Raw genomic sequence first — 21626 nt, 5'->3', positions numbered from 1 at the left:
GACAGATTTGCACATTTTATTTTATTTTGCTTGGTGACTTTGTTCTGTCTGTTACTACTTGGAACCACTTAAATCCTACTTTCTGTATTTAATAAAATTACTTTTTACTTATTAATTGACCCAGAGTATGTATTAATATCTGGAGGAGAAAACACCCGTGCATATCTCTCTATCAGTGTTATAGAGGGTGAACAATTTGTTTACCCTGTATAAAGCTGGGTCTGTGTTGGAGCAGATGGGAGTGTCTGGCTCAGCAGGACAGGGGTGCTGGAGTCCTGATCTGGCAGGGAAAGCAGGGGTAGAAGTAGTCTTGGCACATCAGGTGGCAGCTCCCAAACGGGTTTCTGTGCTCCAACCCATCACACTTATCTCACAGCCAGTAGGGAAAAACAGCTACTCCCAAAATCTTCTGTCTAGATACACATGCCTTGAATTTGCATCAGATTACCAGGTAATATTTTCTGTGACAGGTTGGTTGCAGTATGATGATGAAAAATCATATATATCACTTTTTATTTCCAAAGCACTTCAAAAACTTTAATGAATCCACACAACATCCTATAGCCTTCTCCCCTGCCCCCATGTCCCCCCCCCCCCCCAACACACACACCCTTTTTCTAACAAATTGGGATACAGATGGGTTAAGGGCAAATTTTCAAATCTAGATGCCTAAAGTGAGGCACCTAAATAAATACAGTTTGATCTTCAAAATGTTCTGAGCACCAATAACTTTCTCTGAAGTGAGTGGAAGATACATGTGCTCTGCAATCTGAAAACCAGGCCACTTTTACTTAGGTGCCTAAATATAAAAATTAGGCAATACCATTCAACATATACAGTAAATTTTGCCTTTTACTGCAATAAACCATGTTTTTTAAACAAACACAAGGTCATCTAATGCTATTAACAAACATACTTGTATTACTCAAAATAAATGTATACAGCCAGGCTTTTTATTGTTTTACAGTCTAATATGTTTATATGCAACCACTGATATAACTGGTATGATCTTGTATAATAGTAAGTTGAAAACTTTACTTCAGTAGCTAAAGATAAAATTGCCATTGTTTGATTTGCAACTAATATTTAGGACTCAGTTGCGTAACTCCTACTCATGTTGGGGAGAACTCACAAAGCTAAAAATTCATCATTGTAAGGATTATGCAATCATCAACTCTTAATAAAGACTACTATAATTATTGTTAAGTTACAGTATTATATTCTGAAATCAAAAGGTTATTTCCACTTAAGTTAATTGGCTTTGCTTGACTCTGTAATTGTCACCTGCAAGTTATCATTAGTGTCCCCAGTGACACTATCATAAGATGGAGGGAAAGAAATGGAAGATGCAATTTGTGATTTATCTAACTGGCTACCTTCCTTCTCAGATACATCTTCTTCAAAGATGCTACTGTCACATGTTCTGTGTTGGTATGAAAAAGAGCCCTGTTTCATAGAACACTGATTCAAATAGGACCGGAAGGCCCTTTGGATAATAATGGCAGAAAGCTCCTCTTGTCTTCTTCTAAGGGTAGTTGTGATTGGTTTATAAGCAAGCTTGGATGGAATGGCAATCTTAAGCTTATTCTCCATCATTAGTTTGTCCATCTCCCCAGATTCTCCTAACACTCTTTTGATAAAAGCAAGCAAAATATCCCAGTAGTAGATCCTATCACCACTAAATAAAGGAAGATCCATTACTATAAGCTGAATTTTGTTGGGTTTTGATACACGTAAGGGTTTTTCCAAAGCATCTGCAAAGTCTGAAAGTGCAGAATACTCAATAAACTGAGTCGCCTCAGAATCAAACTTCCCCCATATTTCATAAAACATATCAAAGTCATCTTCACATAAAGGCTCTGTACTTTCCTCAGTAGCAACATTCAAGTTCTCTAAAATAACAGCTATATACATGTTTATAACAATAAGAAATGATATAATGACATAACTTACAAAATATATAATTGCTACAGAGCTATTTACACAAGAAGTATTGTCTATATGTTGTATATTTAAATTTGGAGCGCAAGAATCAGATCTTGGCTCTAAGAAAGGGTTAAGAAAGCCATCCCAGCCGGCTGATGTTGTGATCTGGAAGAGACAGAGCATGCTGCCACCGAAGGTTTGGAAGTTGAAAATGTTATCAATCCCACCATCCCAATGAGCGCAGGCAAAGAAAGACATGCCCAAAATAGCATAAATATACATGATCAGAAAAAGCAGGAGACCAATATTGAACAGAGCAGGAAGGGACATCAATAATGTAAAAAGGAGAGTTCTAATTCCTTGGGCTTGCCGTATTAGTCTGAGGATTCGGCTAATCCGCACCAAACGAATGATTCTCAACAATGACGGAGACTTTAAAACAACAGCAACTCCAACACCTTTAAAATGAAAGAAAAAGAAATGTTTTATTGTTAAATGTTCAGTGTTAAATTATCAAATCAAGAAAACTAGCTATACATATGTACGTTTGATTATCTTTTATGAAATAGCCAGATGAGGTCAGAAAATGTTTAAGGCTTATTTCTGTGTTACAAGGGAGAATGATAATGTTCTGTCAATGCCAGCAAAACTGCTAATGTCCTTGGCACTTAAAGGGAAAGTTACACTGTTAAAAAGGTTATATACACCTGCAAAAGTTTAGAAACAAGCAAACAGACAAAAGACCCTTTAAATGTTACAAAATTAAAGTTCCTAGATAAGTAACATGCATCTGTTTCATTGTGCTGATAAAGGTTGTGCCTAAGACTCATGTCATTGTGCCTAAGACTCACATGGCTTGTTGAAATATACTTCTGTGTTGGATGCAGGATACCTCACTGGATGTAGTACTACAGCAATTGTCGATGTAAATATTTGCAGTTTGAAAAAATCTCTGGACAACAGTTTTAAATCTGCGTGCCTACCAAGTGCCCTTTTTTGCATCACTATGATTTTTTTTAAAGGAGGCTTAAAAGGCTTTGCCTTTTCCTTGCAGAGAAAAAAAGTTTATCAAAAATGCTAAGCCTTGTCCTTCCTTTTCTGTTTCGGGAATAAGGAAAGGCTCTAACATAGTCTGGTTTTGGCCGGGATACAGAACAGAAACAGTACAGTTACTGCTAATGGAAAATCTCTTACTATACGTAAAGAACAAATGTCAATTGTCTCACTCCTGGACCTCTCCACAATATTCATTATGGCTGTTGCAAGATATTATTATCCCATTGAGGGAAATGACAGTGGTCCAAAGAAATGCTCTCTAATTATATGAATCCTTTCTTCAGAGTCACTCAAAGAAGCTACCTTTGCTACCAGATTTCTCATTTGTGGAGACCCACATGGATTAATTCTCTCCCCAACTTCAATCAGTATTTACATTTAGCCAATGGGAGAAATGGGGAGACTTCATGGGCTCTAATGTTAACAATATGAAAATGACCCAAATTTGTCATTTTCAACCTAGGATAACAAAATGTTCACCCTGTTTTCCCAGTGACTGGCCAACATCAGCACATGGCTCAGGAAGAGCTTACTACAATTTAATCCCAAGAAGACAGAAGTTAACACTTCAAACAGCTAGCCATCAAATTGCAGCTCTCTCCAGTCAACAATGCATATCCACAGAACATCAAGACAGTCCACATCTTGGCAGTCTTTCAAGCCTCCTCCCTGACACAAAGTTCTTGCACACACACAAAAAAAGGATGTATGGCACTTTTTCTATCACCACAAAACAATTAGGAAGATTTTGTCTCATTCTTGCTACCACTGACTTGGTCATAAGAATACCTTCCCAACTGAATTATAGTAATGCAATTTACTTGAGCTCAAAAACATAAGCCTTGAAAAAACTGCACTGGATGCAGAATGCAACAGCATGCCTCATTGAGGGCACAGAATACCACCAATACAATATCCTGGTGCTTCGCTCTCTTCACTGGCTTCCCATAGAGTATCACATTAAGTTTACAGACTTGGTCCTTATTTCACATTACTATGTGACCTGATCCCAGGATAATATGAGAGGATGTATGGGTGTAATGAGTGCTAGTCTGAAACTTGGGAGATCTGAGTTCAATTCCCTGCTCTGACACAGGCTTCCTGTGTGACCAGGGGAAAGTAACTTGGTATCTTTGTGCCTATCTTTAAAATGGGGATAATAGCACTTTCCTATCGCTCAGAGATGTTGTGACAATAAATACATTAACAGTTGCAAGATGCTCAGATGCTACAGTAATGAGCAACATGTAAGTACTCAAGATAGATGGATACCTAAAAGATTGCCTTGCTACCACAAGTCCCCCTATGTTTCAATGCAAATGCAAAGCATGCTTCAATATTGTCTTCCCTAAGAGCAGTACACTGCATATTAATTTACCACTTCTAACCCACTCAAATAAAAAAAAATTCCTCTGTGACATTACCCAGGATACAGTCTGGACTGCTGAACAGCTGTATCCTCTCAAGTCTTCAGCCTGGGGTGCCTTTTACACTGCTTCACTGTGGGAGCACCATTCCTGTGCTGCTCACACACCACCTCCAGAATGTAAGTTACTCCCAGCTATGCTGTATGAGTGCTATAACCAGCCACTCTTGAATTACACTGCAGAGCAACACCAGCAAACTTCCAGTCCTAGACTTTCCTCCAGAAATGTATGTCTTATATTGTCCAGTCTTCTCCTGGACAATATAAGCTCATATAAAGTCTGTCATTTTATTAATAGAAAATGACATGCTCAAAAATTGTTATCTCAAATGGAGTTTCCCAAACACATCAATCAGATAAAACAAGTTTATTAACTACAGAAAGATAGATTTTAAGTGATTAAAGTCAGAACTGGTTACAAGAAAATAAAAGGTAACACACAATATCTAATTTAGCAAGCTAAATGCTGTCAAAGCAAAGGCCTTTCTCGCCACATGCTTCAGCAGTCTTACTGTCTGTGTTCCATTCAGGCTGACTCTGGCTGAGTCAGACACAGTCTGTATGTGAAATAAAAACAAAGCAGACCCCTTCTGGGATACAATAGGTGCCTCTCTCAGCGCCCTCTGTAATATTTCTGTCAAGCTGTCCCTGCTCCAATATAGAGCAGTGTCCCAGGGCTCCCTCCCAGAAGGCAATGTTTTCACCCTCTCAGGCTACAGCTCTCCAGCTGGGCTACTACAGTTCAGCCCCCCCTTCTGGGGTGTCTCAAAGTCCAGGCCACTTTCCCAGTGGCTGGTGGTGGGAACCCAGGCCCACCCTCTACTCTGGGTCCCAGCCCAGGGACCCTATAAGATAGCAGCCATCTACCATGTCCCTTTAAATAAACTGCATTGCTGCTACAATTCCCTGGGACACTCCCCCATGGCTCCAGAACATTTTTCACCCTTACTTCAGTGCCTTGTCCTGGTGGCATTCCAGCAGCCAGCCCATAGTACCATCCCCATTCTCATCTAGCTTTAGCCCGGAGCTGAACTCACTCTGGCCCTGCAGCTCTTATACTAGCCTGCTGGGTACTGATTGGCTGCTTCCCACACAGCCGCTCTAGGCAGCGTGGAGGACCTCTCAACTGCCCTTTTCTGGGGCGGAGTATGGCAGGCCATAAGGGTGAACATAAGGGTACAGATTGTCACATTCTCTCGTTCCATTTCCCTCCAGTGAGAGTGGAATGGAAAGGAACCACATTTGATGGTCTTTTATTTAATCTCCTTACTCTGGAAAGTGCACAGATGTCACAAAGGTGGGCACTGTCAAAGGTGCTAAGTAGAACAGAACAGAACAGAATTTCTTTTTTTCAAGAAGCAACTGTAGGAGTAAACTTCAACATTGAGTCAAAAATAGTGATTGATTAAAGTATTATACAATTTATTCAACTCCTTGCCAAAATCCATGATATACATGGCTTTTTTAATGCAGTTAAAACCATTTATGTCCTGTGCATCTGGAGGTCAACCTCCCCTGAGAGGAGTTGATCAAAGAAATGGAAGCTGTCAATGCACACAGGAAGGAACATTTCAAAGATCTCCTCAACTGGGACTCTGCTGTTGATGACAGTGTCTTCACCCTCATCCCACAACACTCGATCAGAGATAAACTCAGAATACCTCCAACCATGGAAGAAGCGTGTAGAGCCGTTAAACAGATGAAGAACAACAAGGCATCTGGAGTCGATGGAATTACTGCAAAAATCTATAAGCAGTGGGGAGAGGATCTCACTTACAGCTATACACTCTTATTTTGAAAATCTGGAACCATGATAAAATTCCAGATGAACTTAGAGATGCTATGATTGCGATGATCTTTAAGAAAGGAGATAAATCTGACTGTGGAAATTATCATAGAATCATAGAATCTCAGGGTTGGAAGGGACCTCAGGAGGTCATCTAGTCCAACCCCCTGCTCAAAGCAGGACCAAACCCAACTAAATCATCCCAGCAAGGGCTTTGTCAAGCCTGACCTTAAAAACCTCTAAGGAAGGAGATTCCACCACCTCCCTAGGTAACCCATTCCAGTGCTTCACCACCCTACTAGTGAAAAAGTTTTTCCTAATGTCCAACCTAAACCTCCCCCTCTGCAACTTGAGACCATTACTCCTTGTTCTGTCATCTTCTACCACTGAGAACAGTCTAGATCCATCCTCTTTGGAACCCCCTGTCAGGTAGTTGAAAGCAGCTATCAAATCCCCCCTCATTCTTCTCTTCTGCAGGCTAAACAATCTCAGTTCCCTCAGCCTCTCCTCATAAGTCATGTGCTCCAGCCCCCTAATCATTTTTGTTGCCCTCCGCTGGACTCTCTCCAATTTATCCACATCCTTCTTGTAGTGTGGGGCCCAAAACTGGACACAGTACTCCAAATGAGGCCTCACCAGTGCTGAATAGAGGGGAATGATCACGTCCCTCGATCTGCTGGAAATGCCCCTACTTATACAACCCAAAATGCCATTAGCCTTCTTGGCAACAAGGGCACACTGTTGACTCATATTCAGCTTTTTGTCCACTGTAACCCCTAGGTCCTTTTCTGCAGAACTGCTGCCCAGCCATTCGGTCCCTAGTCTGTAGCAGTGCATGGGATTCTTCCGTCCTAAGTGCAGGACTCTGCACTTGTCCTTGTTGAACCTCATCATATTTCTTTTGGCCCAATCCTCTAATTTGTCTAGGTCCCTCTGTATCCTATCCCTACCCTCCAGCGTATCAACCACTCCTCCCAGTTTAGTGTCATCTGCAAACTTGCTAAGGGTGCAGTCCACACCATCCTCCAGATCGTTAATGAAGATATTGAACAAAACCGGCCCCAGCACCGACCCTTGGGGCACTCCACTTGATACCGGCTGCCAACTAGACATGGAACCATTGATCACTACCCGTTGAGCCCGACCATCTATCCAGTTTTCTATCCACCTTACCGTCCATTTATCCAGCCCATACTTCTTTAACTTGCTGGCAAGAATACTGTGGGAGACTGTATCAAAAGCTTTGCTAAAGTCAAGAAATAGCACATCCACTGCTTTCCCCTCATCCAATGAGCCAGTTATGTCATCATAGAAGGCAATTAGGTTAGTCAGGCATGACTTGCCCTTGGTGAATCCATGCTGATCACTTTCCCCTCCTTTAAGTGGTTCAGAATTGATTCCATGAGGACCTGTTCCATGATTTTTCCAGGGACTGAGGTGAGACTGACTGGCCTGTAGTTCCCTGGATCTTCCTTCTTCCCTTTTTTAAAGATGGGCACTACATTAGCTTTTTTCCAGTCATCCGGGACCTCCCCTGATCGCCATGATTTTTCAAAGATAATGGCCAATGGCTCTGCAATCTCATCGGCCAACTCCTTTAGCACCCTCGGATGCAGTGCATCTGGCCCTATGGACTTGTGCTCGTCCAGCTTTTCTAAATAGTCCCGAACTACTTCTTTCTCCACAGAGAGCTGCAGAGTGCAGCTGTCTGGGAGCTGTCCTTGTCTGTGAAGACAGAGGCAAAAAAAGCATTGAGTACACTAGCTTTCTCCACATCCTCTGTCACTAGGTTCCCTCCCTCATTCAGCAAGGGGCCCACACTTTCCTTGACTTTCTTCCAGCAACTAACAGAAGTTAGGATTTCACTGTTAAGCCAAGCTGGTCGCCTGCCATATTTACTTTTCTTCCTACACATCGGGACGGTTTGTTCCTGCAACCTCAATAAGGATTCTTTAAAATACAGCCAGCTTTCCTCGACTCCTTTCCCCGTCATGTTATTCTCCCAGGGGACCTTGCCCATCAGTTCCCTGAGGGAGTCGAAGTCTGCTTTTCTGAAGTCCAGGGTCTCTGTTCTACTGCTCTCCTTTCTTCCTTGTTTCAGGATCCTGAACTCGACCATCTCATGGTCACTGCCTCCCAGGTTCCCATCCACTATTGCTTCCTCTACTATTTCTTCCCTGTTTATGAGCAGCAGGGTCAAGAAGAGCTTTTCCCCTAGTTGGTTCCTCCAGCACTTGCACCAGGAAATTGTCCCCTACACTTTCCAGAAACTTCCTGGACTGTCTGTGCACTGCTGTATTGCTCTCCTAGCAGATATCGGGGTCATTAACGTCACCCATGAGAACCAGGGCCTGTGATCTAGCAACTTCTCTTAGTTGCTGGAAGAAAGCCTTGTCCACCTCATCCCCCTGGTCTGGTGGTCTGTAGCAGACTCCCACCACGACATTACCCTTGTTGTTCATACTTCTAAATTTAATCCAGAGATTCTCAGGTTTTTCTGCAGTTTCATACTGGAGCTCTGAGCAGTCATACTGCTCTCTTACATACAACGCAACTCCCCCACCTTTTCTGCCCTGCCTATCCTTCCTGAACAGTTTATATCCATCCATGACAGTACTCCAATCATGTGAGTTATCCTACCAAGTCTCTGTTATTCCAATTACATCATAATTCCTTGACTGTGCCAGGACTTCTAGTTCTCCCTGCTTGTTCCCCAGGCTTCTTGCATTTGTGTATAGGCATGTAAGATAACTCACTGATCGTCCTGCTGTCCCAGTATGGGGCAGGAGCCCTCCCCTCTTGCACTCACCTACTTGTGCTTTCTCCCAAAATCCCACTTCCCCACTTACCTCGGGGCTTTGGTCTCCTTCCCCTGGTGAACCTAGTTTAAAGCCCTCCTCACTAGGTTAGCCAGCCTGCTTGCAAAGATGCTCTTCCCTCTCTTCGTGAGGTGGAGCCCGTCTCTGCCTAGCACTCCTTCTTGGAAGACCATCCCATGGTCAAAGAATCCAAACCCTTTTCTCCGACACCATCTGCGTAGCCATTCATTGACTTCCACGATTCAACTATCTCTACCCTGGCCTTTTCCTGCCACAGGGAGGATAGACGAGAACACCACTTGTGCCTCAAACTCCTTTATCCTTCTTCCCAGAGCCATGTAGTCTGCAGTGATCCGCTCAAGGTCATTCTTGGCAGTATCATTGGTGCCCACGTGGAGAAGCAGGAAGGGGTAGCGATCTGAGGGCTTGATGAGTCTCGGCAGTCTCTCTGTCACATCATGAATCCTAGCCCCTGGCAAGCAGCACACCTCTCGGTTTTCCCGGTCAGGGCGGCAGATAGATGACTCAGTCTCCCTGAGGAGACAGTCCCCGACCACCACCACCCTCTTCCTCCTCCTCTTGGGAGCGGTGGTTGTGGAACCCCCATCCCTAGGACGGTGCATCTCATGCCTTCCAATCAGTGGAGTCTCCTTCTGCTCTGTTCCCTCAGATGTATCATCCACTCCACTCTCTGCACTAGTACCTGTGGAGAGAACATGAAAACGGTTGCTCACCTGCATCTATGTTACTGGTACATGGATGTTTCTGGTACTCTTTCCTCTTCTGGAAGTCACATGCCGCCAATTATCCTCGCTGGCCTTCTGTCCCCGCTGCGTAGCCTGCTCTGAATCTTCAGAACATTGTGTCCGCTGAAGCTGATCCTGACGTCTATCCAGGAAATCCTCATTTTCTTTTATGGAACGCAGGGTTGATATTTGTTTCTCCAGACCTTGAATCTTCTCTTCCAATATGAAAATCAGCTTGCACTTTGTACAGACAAAGTCGCTTCTATCCTGTGGAAGGAAGACAAACATGGCGCATCCTGTGCAGGTCACAACAGCGGCTCGCTCAGCATCCATAGTCTCTTCCTTCTAAGAGCTTCCTTACTTGTGGCAGAAGCTACTCAGAGAAACCTGCGAGAGGGGAGCCTCTGTAGGCTCTCTCCAGGCAAATTCCTTCTGTTTGCCGCTCTGCTGTTCACTGCTCAGCTGGTTCGCAGCTGATTGCCTTTTTATAACAGTCAGGCCCAGCTGGAACAAAGCACTCCCAATTCACACAGTTCAAACAAGCTATCAAACAATCAAGCACACGGTCAAACTGCCAAACTGTCCCCTCAACAGACACTCAGATACTCACCAGCGCAGTCCCCCTAATGCAGCACTTAGCGTACCTCTGCTCAGACAGATCCCAGGCAAACTCCTTCTGATTATAGAGGAATCTCTCTGCTGGCAATTTCAGCAAAAGTCCTTGCTAGATTTTTCATGAACTGTCTTCTTCCTCTTGCCGAAGACATTCTTCCTGAATCTCAGTGTGGGTTTAGACCATCTAGAGGCACTACTGACATGATCTTGCTGCTTGCCAGCTGCAGGAAAAATGTAGAGAACAACACAGACGTATTTGGCATTCATTGACCTGACAAATACCTTTGACGCTATAAACAGGAAATCCTTCTGAAGTATGGATGTCCACCAAAATTTGTCAGTATTCTTCATCTCCTTCATGATGACATGCAAGCAGTGATCCTTTATAATGAATCTACTACAGCTCCTTTTAAGGTGAAGACAGGCATTAGGCAGGGCTGTGTCACTGCCCTGAGACTCTTCTCCATCTTCCTCGCTGTGATGCTCTATTTCAGCAATTCTCAAACTGTGGGTCATGACCCCATTTTAATGGGGTCACCAGGGCTGGCTCAGACATGCTGGGGCCTGGGACCAAAGCGAAAGCCTGAGCCCCACCACCCAGGGCTGAAGCCAAAGCTCAAGGTTACAAGCCTCCTGCCTGGGGCTGAAAACCCTGGGCTTGGCCTTTGGCTTTGTCCTCCTTCCTCCGCCCCCCGCCCAGCTTGAGCTTTGGCCCTGCCACCCGAGGCAGCTGGGCTCAGGCTTCAGTCCCCACCCCCCTCCGGGGGTTGTGTAATAATTTTTGTTGTCAGAAAGGGGTGGCGGTGCAATGAAGTTTGAGAATGCCTGCTCTATTTGGTCACTGACAAGATCCCAGCAGCAGTGCAGCTAATGTATCGAATGGCTGGTACGCTGTTCAACCTGGGCTGCTTCTGATCCAGAACCAAAACGTCACTGACCTTAGTCATTGAGCGTCAGTACGCTGATAACACTGTAGTGTGTGCTCACTCAGAAACAGATCTTCAGATGACCATCATCTTTACTGATGCATACCAGAAAATGGGAATGACACTCAACATCAAAGGTCCTCTGTTCGCAAGCTCCTGGTGCACAACTCCCAGCACCAGCAACACAGATCCATGATAGCCTTCTAGAGGCTTTCCTGTATCTTGGAAGCCACCTCTCACAGACAGCTGACATTGACAAAGAAATCCAGTACCAGCTCAAATGTGCTAGCCGAGATTTTGGTCTCTGAGCTAAAGGGTGTTTGAAGATTGTGACATCAGAATTAAACCCAAACTTATGGTTTACAAAGCTGTTGTGATCCCCACCCTATGGTGAGGGGCTGAAACTGGGACAACATATAGGGAACATCTTAAGGCACTGGAGAAGTATCATCAATGCTATATGCATAAGATTCTTCTAATTAAATGGGCTGATAGACACATTAGCATTGGTATTCTCTCACAAGCCAATATCACAAGCATTGAGGCAATGATTATCTATCATCAACTTCACTGGGAAGGTCTTTTTCTTCAGATGCCTGATACCAGGCTGCCAAAACAAGTTTTCTATTCTCAACTCAGCCAAGGCAAACATGCTAGACAAGGGCAGAAAAAACACTACAGAGATGTCCTCAAGCCTAATATAAAAGTGAATGGTGCCATATCTCCCAGGAGCCTGAGGCAGTTCCTTACTGTGGTTCAGGGTTGGCCCTTGAATGGTGCACAGAGATCTCATATAGCTAAAAACCTGGGTTGGGGCAGAAAAGCCCCAAGGGTTGAGTCCAGGACCACCCCAATAAACTAGTCTCTGTAGATGCGGAGGTGTTCACTTCCAGGCCTAGGCATTGGAACAGAGCATCCGATGAATTCTGCTCTCCACCTACTGACAGGAATGACCCCACACCAACCAATCAGGGCTCAGGTCAGTGTACTGCCCTCAGGCACACCATGTAGACAAGCTAGTGTTTATCCCAGACAAAGACTTGTCATCTCTGGTTTGGTGGTTCAACCAAGACAATATTCACTTATGTGACACCCCCCAGACGCTGATCTTGCTCTGTTGATGACGATGGTAGGTCTGAGGCAGGTTGTGAAAGGTTCCAGCAGCTGTTCAGTACTGACCATGAGCAACCTCTCTGTACTGTGTGGGAAACCTTATCTTCTCAGCAATCTACTTCAGTAGGTTAGCAGCAAAGTGGATCTCGAGTGTGGCCAGTGGTGGGGCTGGTATGGTACTAAAGGCCAGTTATGCCTAGACCAGGCATTCCAGTCTGTAGATCTGCTCTTGTCAGAGTGTCATCTGTGAGAGAAGGAATAAGTCCTGGAGGACACTCTGGATATTCTGAACTGGGTGACGTAACAACCCACTTCACCCTCTGATGAGGAATAGAGTCCTTTGAAGGCCCAGGTGGTGTGGTACTGAGCCACATCATCAGAATCATAGAGTCATAGACGTTGGTACTGTAACAGACCCCAACATCAGTGCCAAAGTCTGCATTGCATAGGGTTGGAAGAGACCTCAGGAGGTCATCTAACCCAACCCCCTGCTCAAAGCAGGACCAACCCCAGCTAAATCATCCCAGCCAGGGCTTTGTCAAGCCAGACCTTAAAAACCTCTAAGGATGGAAATTCCACCACCTCCCTAGGTAACCCATTCCAGTGCTTCACGACCCTCCTAGTGAAATAGTGTTTCCTAATATCCAACCTAGACCTCCCCCACTGCAACTTGAGAGCACTGCTCCTTGTTCTGTCATGTGCCACCACTGAGAACAGCCTAACTCCATCCTCTTTGGAACACCCCTTCAGCAATTAGAGACCAGGACTGTGGGCAGGTCTACAATACAGCAGGGATCAACGCACTGAAATCAATCCACTGGCGGTCAATTTAGCGGGCCTAGTAAAGACCCACCAAATCGACTGCAGATCACTCTCCAATCGACCCCTGTACTCTACTCCCAAAGAGAAGAGTAAGGTAAGTCAATGGGAGATTTTCTCCCATCGACCCCCAGCGGTGTAGACCCTGTGGTAATTCGACCTAAGGTACGTCAACTCCAGCTACTTTACTCACATAGCTGGAGTTGCGTAGCGTAGGTCAACTTACCGCAGTAATGTAGACATAGCCTGTGATCTATATAGAGACTGCAGTACTGGTGGTAGCAACAAGAGCTTTCTATCTATTTGTACTGTGAACTGCGGTGGAACAAGGGACTGGAAATCCAGGTGCCAGCATTGAGGAAGCTGAGGAAGATGCTTCTAGATCTTAAGTTGTGGGTACTGTAACAGACCCTAACATCGGTGTCAAAGTCTGCACTGCATGTGATGGCCCCAGTAGGGCATTGTCAGCCTTAATGAGTGGTGAAGGCAGTTCCAAGCAGCACAACAGATCCTTCACAGCTGCGTAGGCCTCTGGTGTTGTCTGCACCAATAAGATCCTTTGCCCTGCAGAAATCAAGGGTGATGGATCCTCGGTTGCCACTGATGAAATAGCCAGTCTCAGCAAGCCCAGGATGGGTACCAGAGTCAATGGTTCTGTCCTAGGAGAGGCCCTATGTGGTGGTTCTAGGGAGCAGTGAGCCAAAAGGTGTGCTCTGCTTTTGGTACTGGAGCGGCTAACATCTGTTGCAGAGGTGTCCCACATCAAGGACTCTGAGAAAATCAAAACTGTCTTTGATCTCTGTCCTCAGGGAACACCAGGGAAGCACTTTTACAAGGAATAATCAAGGAACTCCCGCGTTCTGACCAAGCAGGCTTCAATGCTGGGTGAAGAGTGGTTTCCATGTGGATGTATATAAGGGCAGGTCTACACTGGGGGGGGGGTCGATCTAAGATACGCAACTTCAGCTACGTGAATAGCATAGCTGAAATCGAAGTACCCTAGATCGAATTATTTACCGTCCTCATGGCGCGGGATCGACGTCCGTGACTCCCCATGTCGACTCTGCTACTGCCATTCGCATTGGTGGAGTTCCGGAGTCGACAGGAGCACGTTCGGGGATCGATATATCACGTCTAGATGAGACGCGATATATCGAACCCCGAGAAATCGATTGCTACCCACTGATCCGGCAGGTAGTGAAGACGTACCCTAAGTCAATCTTCTCTCTGCTGCTTTGTTCTAGTTTTGAAGCCTCAGAAAACTGGAAACCTGTCTCTGATGTAAACCTCATCCAAACACTTCAAGAGCAAGAGTGATGATCATTTATGGGCATCGGCTTATGAAACCTGGAGCAAGGAATGAAACCAGGTGTCCTTAGCATAGGCTCCCCCAGTACACAGCAAAGCTTAGAGAGCGCACTTAGGTACGATAAGGACTGGTAAGAAGAAAGGACAATAATTTACTTGATGACTATTCAAATTTAAAGACTTCATAATTTATGTTTTAAAAGATTATTTTAAGAGCTGAAACCCCTTTCTACAGGGAATAGTGGTGTTGAGATGAATTTGAAACAGAATTTTAAATCCTATTAATTCCTGAGCTGAAGACAATGACCAGAACAACTCCAGGAGGGTGTTGAGCCAATGAGAGGGTGAAAGTGGCTGATATTTGAATCTAGTCACATTTCTAAAAGAGGTGTGTTTTCCTCCTTCAATGAGATTATAAATAGAATGTTATAAATCTCTCTGAATTGAGCAAGAAAGTAGTAACACTTGGTCCCATCTCTCAATTTCAACAGCAACACACTTCACAGCACCCTTATCTAAGCTCAGCAGCTCATCTCAGCTCTCTAAGAAAATTGCAATAGTAACCAGATAGCTAAGAAGAACAGAGAACTAAATAAACCAAGATGCAGCATAAAAAAGAGGCAACTTTCCAGTCCAGCATTGATTTTGCAACATATACTGATGAGACAGAGTTTGCAAAAGCACTGCCAAGGGATTAGATTAAATTTTCCTTGTAATTATTTTAATGGGCTATTGAAATGCTATTGCAATGTAAGGTATTAACTACTTGTCTTGGTACACAAGGTCATTTGGACTATATATTCCTAGAAAGGACACATCAGCTAACCTTGATAAAGTGAGAGAAATAATGGGATTTTATTCAAGTTTAAGATTCTTAATATTTATTAATTTTCCTTTCTCAAGATAGCTCTTTGAATAACTTCTTTTAAGTAACTGACTTTAAATATTGGTTTCATGAGACATAGGGCTTGTCTATGCTTGAAATGCTACAGAGGCACAGCTGCACTATCTCCCCGAAAGGCGGTAGCTAGGTCCATGGAAGAATTCTTTCATCGACCTAGGGCTGTCTACACCAGTTGACAGCACTTAGACTTAGGTTGACTTAACTACAACACTTAGGGTTGTACCGTAGACCAGCCTTAGTTAAGAGTACTCAATTTTATCTGTGATAAACTAAACAGGATTCACCTACCTTTTAAATGAAATTGTTTTGACCCTCTGTAAACTGTGCTAGTTACCTATGCTACATTGAGTCAATAATCAATACTGATATTGGGAACCACATACTTTGGTTTATGTTTACCTAAAGAAGAACATCTCCACTCAGGAAAGCGCAACTCTCAAAGGTGTAATCTCTGTTGTAAATTCTCCCCAGACAGGCATTAAGAAGAGATTGTAAATGAAATAACCATTATCTGAGGCTTGTTTATGATTTGTTTTTTCTTTCGTTAATAATAAAATGGTCATAGTTAATAATTATGATTACTTTGTCTTTAATTGTGATGTACTCTCAGCCATGGAAAGAACCCCATGTAACTAAAATATTGGGAGTCATGTCCCTGAATTGACCGTGAGAGAGACAATTATCAAGATTTGGCTTACCATTTCTTGTTTCTCTGTTTAGACTACAATATTTTAATGATTTTGGAGATAAAATTAATTGGCACTCAACCACTTAAAACACCCACTTTCTGCCCCCTCAGGCCTCATGTGCAGGAAGCCTGGCCATATGGCTTTCACCTTACTTTCAATATTTTATTTGAAACTGTGGCCCATGACTCCTTCGCCAGGCCCACCTAGATGCTAACTGAGGGACATCCATTAATTCCTGGTATAGCTGGTAATTCCTGGTGGAATTAGCAAGCAGTAAATATAAAAATAAAAAAGAGCAGCAGATTAACCCTTTCATTGCTAATCCCCCACCACACATGACTATGCTTCTATCCAGGGCCGGCTCCAGACCCCAGCGCCCCAAGCGCACGCTTGGGGCGGCATTTTGCCGGCAGGGCGGCAGGCGGCTCCAGCGGACATTCCGCAGTCATGCCTGCGGGAGGTCCACTGGAGCCGCGGGACCAGTGGACCTCCCACAGGCATGACTGCGGAGGGTTCGCTGGTCCCGTGGCTCGGATGGACCTCCTGCAGGCATGCCAGCGGATGCTCCACCGGAGCCGCGAGACCAGCGGAACCTCTGCAGGCACGTCTGCAAGAGGACCCCCGGAGCCGCAGGACCAGCGACCGCCAGAGCGTGCCCCGCGGCGCGCCGCCCTGCTTGGGGTGGCGGGATTCCTAGAGCCGCCCCTGCTTCTATCACTCACTGAATTTAAAATGAAATTAATGGCATATTAGGATTTAGAGTAACTGGTACATTCAGCAACACAGCAGGGGTATAAATGCCAGATGTCATGTAGCTACCCATCAGAGAACTAGACATTTTTTGAGGTTTGTGGGATAGCTTAGTGTGCTATGCAGAAACAAAGGAGGAAGTTGAGAGCAAGTGTTTTGTCTGTCAGTTCTGGTGAATGATCCATTATACAATCTGTGACTGGGTAGAAAGCATACACAAACCAGAGGACTGGTGAGGAAACCAGAGACAGGGAGAAAGTGGAAGCAACACAGATAAAAGCAGAAAGGATTGGCCTAGCAGAAGCGAAAGATTGTAGTGCTTCACAAGAAGTTGTGGAAGATTTAAAGAGGTGGGTGGTTCACTGTTGTGGAAAGAAAAAGGGATGGTTTAAGCAACTAGAAGCATGGCGGGAATTCTCTTTAGACGGGACAGGCAAGGAAGAACTGAAAATAAGTATATCCACCTTCAGTTCTCTAATAGTAATTATCTACCTTCACCTACTAATAGTATATTTTACTGTCACCCAGTTTTATTTGAAAAGACCAAGTACAATTATATTTTCAACATTCACAAATAACAGGCCAAATCCAGAGAGCTGCTGAGCAACTCCAACTCTCGTGAACTTCATGGTTCAGTACCTGTCAGGATGTAGCTTGATTTTTTTAAACAGAAATTAAATAAATATCTGAATTTTCTTATAAAATTCACACAGTGGCCATCATTAACATCTTCACATATGTATCTTTTTGCCTAACTGGTATTACTGTGATATTTCTTATACTTCATACTGGAAAAAATGCAGTAAAATTAATTATTTGCTAGCTGAGAAAGTAAAGATTTTTAAGGGCAGCCACTGTTTTAGTAACTATATACGAAAGTGTTACTGTAATAGAACAGACCAGAACTGCTGCTTACTATATTATTTACTCAATAAAACCCAAACTTGTTCTTTTCCCAAAAAGCATTTATGGGTAGATTGAAAACTATACCCGTCAGTATATCTCTGCTCTTTTCCAAGGACACTAGTGAAAGCAATGTGGTGGGGTTTTTTGTTTGTTTGTTTGTTTGTTTGTTTGTTTCTTGGGCTGGAGATGAGGGGGGAATTATTTGCTTTTTTGTTTGCATGCCTTGTTCATTTGGAACAAACGCCTACACCTGGAATAGAACAACTCCAATGGAACCAGAGTTTGTCTATGTGATTTACATGAACATTTACCACTGGTCAAACAAATCTCCATTTTAACCTTTTGTTTGCTTGGTGCTGGCAAAACAAAATTTTTGACCTAACAGCAAATTTTACTTACTAACTAATGAAAGGATCACAACAAGTAAATCAAATATATTCCAGCCATCGGTGAAGAAGTAGTGTCTTAGAGCCAGTATTTTCATGATGCACTCTCCAGTAAATATGGCAACAAAGACCTTGTTGATTATCTCAAGAATATCCTTGCTTTTTTTATCTTGGTCTTCACTGGTCCACATCATAATGATCATGTTAAGGCAGATGAGAGTCACAATGGTAATCTCAAAAGCTTTGTTTGATACAATGTCAAAAAAAAATCCTTGGTATTTGTTCTGATAACAAGAAAATAGTCATTAGTGCTAGTTATAAGAATCAAGCAACACAAAAGTGGTAATATAATTAAATCTCTACCTTCAGGAAAGTAACTCAAGGGAAAATAAATATCACAATAATGTTCCTGAAACATATTTTTAGGTGACACCATAGACATCCAAGATTGAAAGCTGCACCTAATATTTCCACATATCAGACAATCCTGGTTCTTTAATGGAAATTACACAGCAGAGAATTTCCAGAGTGTATTATAACTTATATTTATAAACACTGTTTTAACAAACATTATTAGTATAACCAGTTCTTATTAGAGATGGTAAAACAGCAAAAACCTGATTCACTAATTAATTTATGAAACCAAACTCCAAGTTCAATTTTGCTACTACTTGTGGGTGTTATTTGTTATGTATAAGTATTCAGACAACCATCCATTCATGAAAATGTTAGTGAATCCTGAAATTTTCAAAACTTTGAACATAGAACAATTACTTGCCTTTACAATAGCTGGAATTCTTTAAGATATGCTGTCCATATACAAATACCACTCTTGGTAGTGTGCATGTACTTTGTGACCTTGAGATTTTGTTCAGCAGTGCCTGTTGGTCCACATAGGCACCCTGGATGCCCTTGTACTCATGTTCCGAGGGCCTAAAGGGCAGTGTGGGATCAACCACCACTTAGTTCCTGATCCACAACAAAATCCAATTTACTATGGGATTCTGTAATAGTGGGGAATGACTGTGTAATGTGTGTGTACCTCTGTGTGTGTGTGTGTGTGTATACCTGGTACCTGAATCAGGCTGTGGAGTGGATTTAAATGAGGAATGAAGAGAAGAGGCAACTGTGACCAATTTTTTGCAGAAGCTGTATGAAGAGGTCTGCTTCTGATTTTAGAGGAATACAAAACATAAGAATGGCTATACTGTATCACACCAATGGTCCATCTAGCCCAGTATTCTGTCTTCTGACAGTGGTCAATGTCAGATGTTTCAGAGGGAGTAAACAGAACAGGAAAATTATTGAATGATTCATCCATCATCTAGTTCCAGCTTTCTGCAGTCAGATGTTTAAGGATACCTGGAACATGAGGTTGCATCCCTAACCATCTTAGCTAGAAGCAGCAAAGAGTCCTGTGGCACCTTATAGACTAACAGACGTATTGGAGCATGAGCTTTTGTGGGTGAATACCCACTTCGTCAGATGCATGTTATCTTAGCTAGTAATCACTTATGGACCTTTCCTCTATGAACGTATCTAATTCTTTTTTTGAACCCAGTTATACTTCTGGTTATACTTCACAACATCCTCTGGCAATAAGTTCCACAGGTTGACTGTGTGTTGTGTGAAGAAATACTTCCTAGTTTTAAACCTGCTGCCTATTAATTTCATTGAGTGACTCCTGGTTCTTGTGTAATGTAAAGGGATAAATAACTAAGGCTGTCAAGCAATTAAAAAAATTAATTGTGATTAATCACACTGTTAAACAATAATAGAATACCATTTATTTAAATATTTTTGGATTTTTCTACATTTTTAAATATATTGATTTCAGTTACAACACAGAATACAAAGTGTACAGTGCTCATTTTATTTTTATTTTTGATTACAAGTAATTGCACTGTAAAAAAACAGAAATAGTATTTTTCAATTTACCTAATACAAGTACTGTAGTGAAATCTCTTTATCATGAAAGTTGAATTTACAAATGTAGAATTATGTACAAAAAATGCATTAAAAAATGAAACAATGTAAAATTTTAGAGCCTGCCAGTCCACTCAGTCCTACTTCTTGTTAAGCCAATCGCTCAGACAAACAAGTTTGTTTACATTTGCAGGAGATAATACTGCCCAGTTCTTGTTTACAATGTCACCTGAAAGTGAGAAGAGGAGTTCTCATGGCACTGTTGTAGCTGGAATCACAAGATATTTATGTGCCAGATGCACTAAAGATTAATATGTCCCTTCATACTTCAACCACCAAAGCAGTGTGTACCGACGCATGTTTATTTTCATTATCTGAGACAGATGCCACCAGCACAAGGTTGATTTTCTTTTTTAGTGGTTCGGGTTCTGTAGTTTCTGCATTGGAGTGTTACTCTTTTAAGACTTCTGAAAGCATGGTGCACACCTTGTCCCTCTCAGATTATGGAAGGCACTTCAGATTCTTAAACCTTGGGTCGAGTGCTGTAGCTATCTTTAGAAATCTCACATTGGTACCTTCTTTGCATTTTTTGAAATCTGCAGTGAGAATATTCTTAAAATGAACATGTACTGCTGGGTCATCATCTGAGACTGCTATAACATGAAATATACGGCAGAATGCAGGTAAAACGGAGCAGAGGACATACAATTCTCCCCCAAAGAGTTCAGTCACAAATTAACACATTTTTTTAATGAGCATCATCAGCATGGAAGCACGTCCTCTGGAATGATGACTGAAACATGAAGGGTCATACGAATGTTTAGCATATCTGGCATGTAAATACCTTGCAGTGCTGTCTACAAAAGTGCCATCCAAATGCCTGTTCTCAATTTCTGGTGACATTGTAAATAAGAAGAGTGTATCATTATCTCCTATAAATGTAAACAAAGTTGTTTGTCTTAGCGATTGGCTGAACAAGAAATAGGACTGAGTGGACTTGTAGGCTCTAAAGTTTTACATTGGTTTTGTTTTTGAGTGCAGTTATGTAACAAAAAAATCTACATTTGTAAGTTGCACTTTCACAACAAAGAGATTACATTACAGTACTTGTATGAAGAGAATTAAAAAATACTATTTCTTTTGTTTATCGTTTTTACAACGCAAATATTTGTAATAAAAAATAATATACACTTTGATTTCAATTACAACACAGAATACAATATATATGAAAATGTAGAAAAACATCTAAAATATTAAATAAATTTCAATTGGCATTCTATTAACAATGCAATTAAAATTGCGATTAACCGTGATTGTTTTTAATCGCGATTATTTTTTAGTTAATCAGGTGAATTAACTGTGATTAATCAACACTTCCTTATTCACTTATAAATAAATATAAATAACACTTCCTATAAATAACACTTCCTTATTCACTTTCTCCACACCATTCGTGATTTTATAGACCTCTATCATATCCCCTCTTACTTGTCTCTTTTGCAAGCTGAACATGCCCAGTCTTTTT

At 42.5% G+C, this 21626-nt stretch overlaps 1 protein-coding gene across 5 annotated transcripts in view; it reads right to left on the bottom strand.

Annotated features, from left to right (window-relative positions):
- Positions 1 to 949: 949 nt before the first annotated feature.
- LOC120397146 (sodium channel protein type 5 subunit alpha-like) overlaps positions 950 to 21626 on the bottom strand; it is a 119674-nt gene continuing 98997 nt past the window's right edge. For all 5 annotated transcript variants that reach the window (XM_039522691.1, XM_039522693.1, XM_039522692.1 and 2 more), the window contains 2 exons: positions 18189 to 18459; positions 950 to 2384 (listed from right to left, as the gene is read on the bottom strand). In XM_039522691.1, the coding sequence (XP_039378625.1) occupies positions 1252 to 2384; positions 18189 to 18459 (1404 nt within the window). In that variant the 3' untranslated portion in view covers positions 950 to 1251. The remainder of the gene's footprint in view (positions 2385 to 18188; positions 18460 to 21626) is intronic.

The sequence above is a fragment of the Mauremys reevesii genome, linkage group 2 (assembly GCF_016161935.1).
Source record: "Mauremys reevesii isolate NIE-2019 linkage group 2, ASM1616193v1, whole genome shotgun sequence".
NCBI lineage: Eukaryota > Metazoa > Chordata > Testudines > Geoemydidae > Mauremys > Mauremys reevesii.
This window is presented reverse-complemented; position numbering and strand designations above follow the sequence as displayed.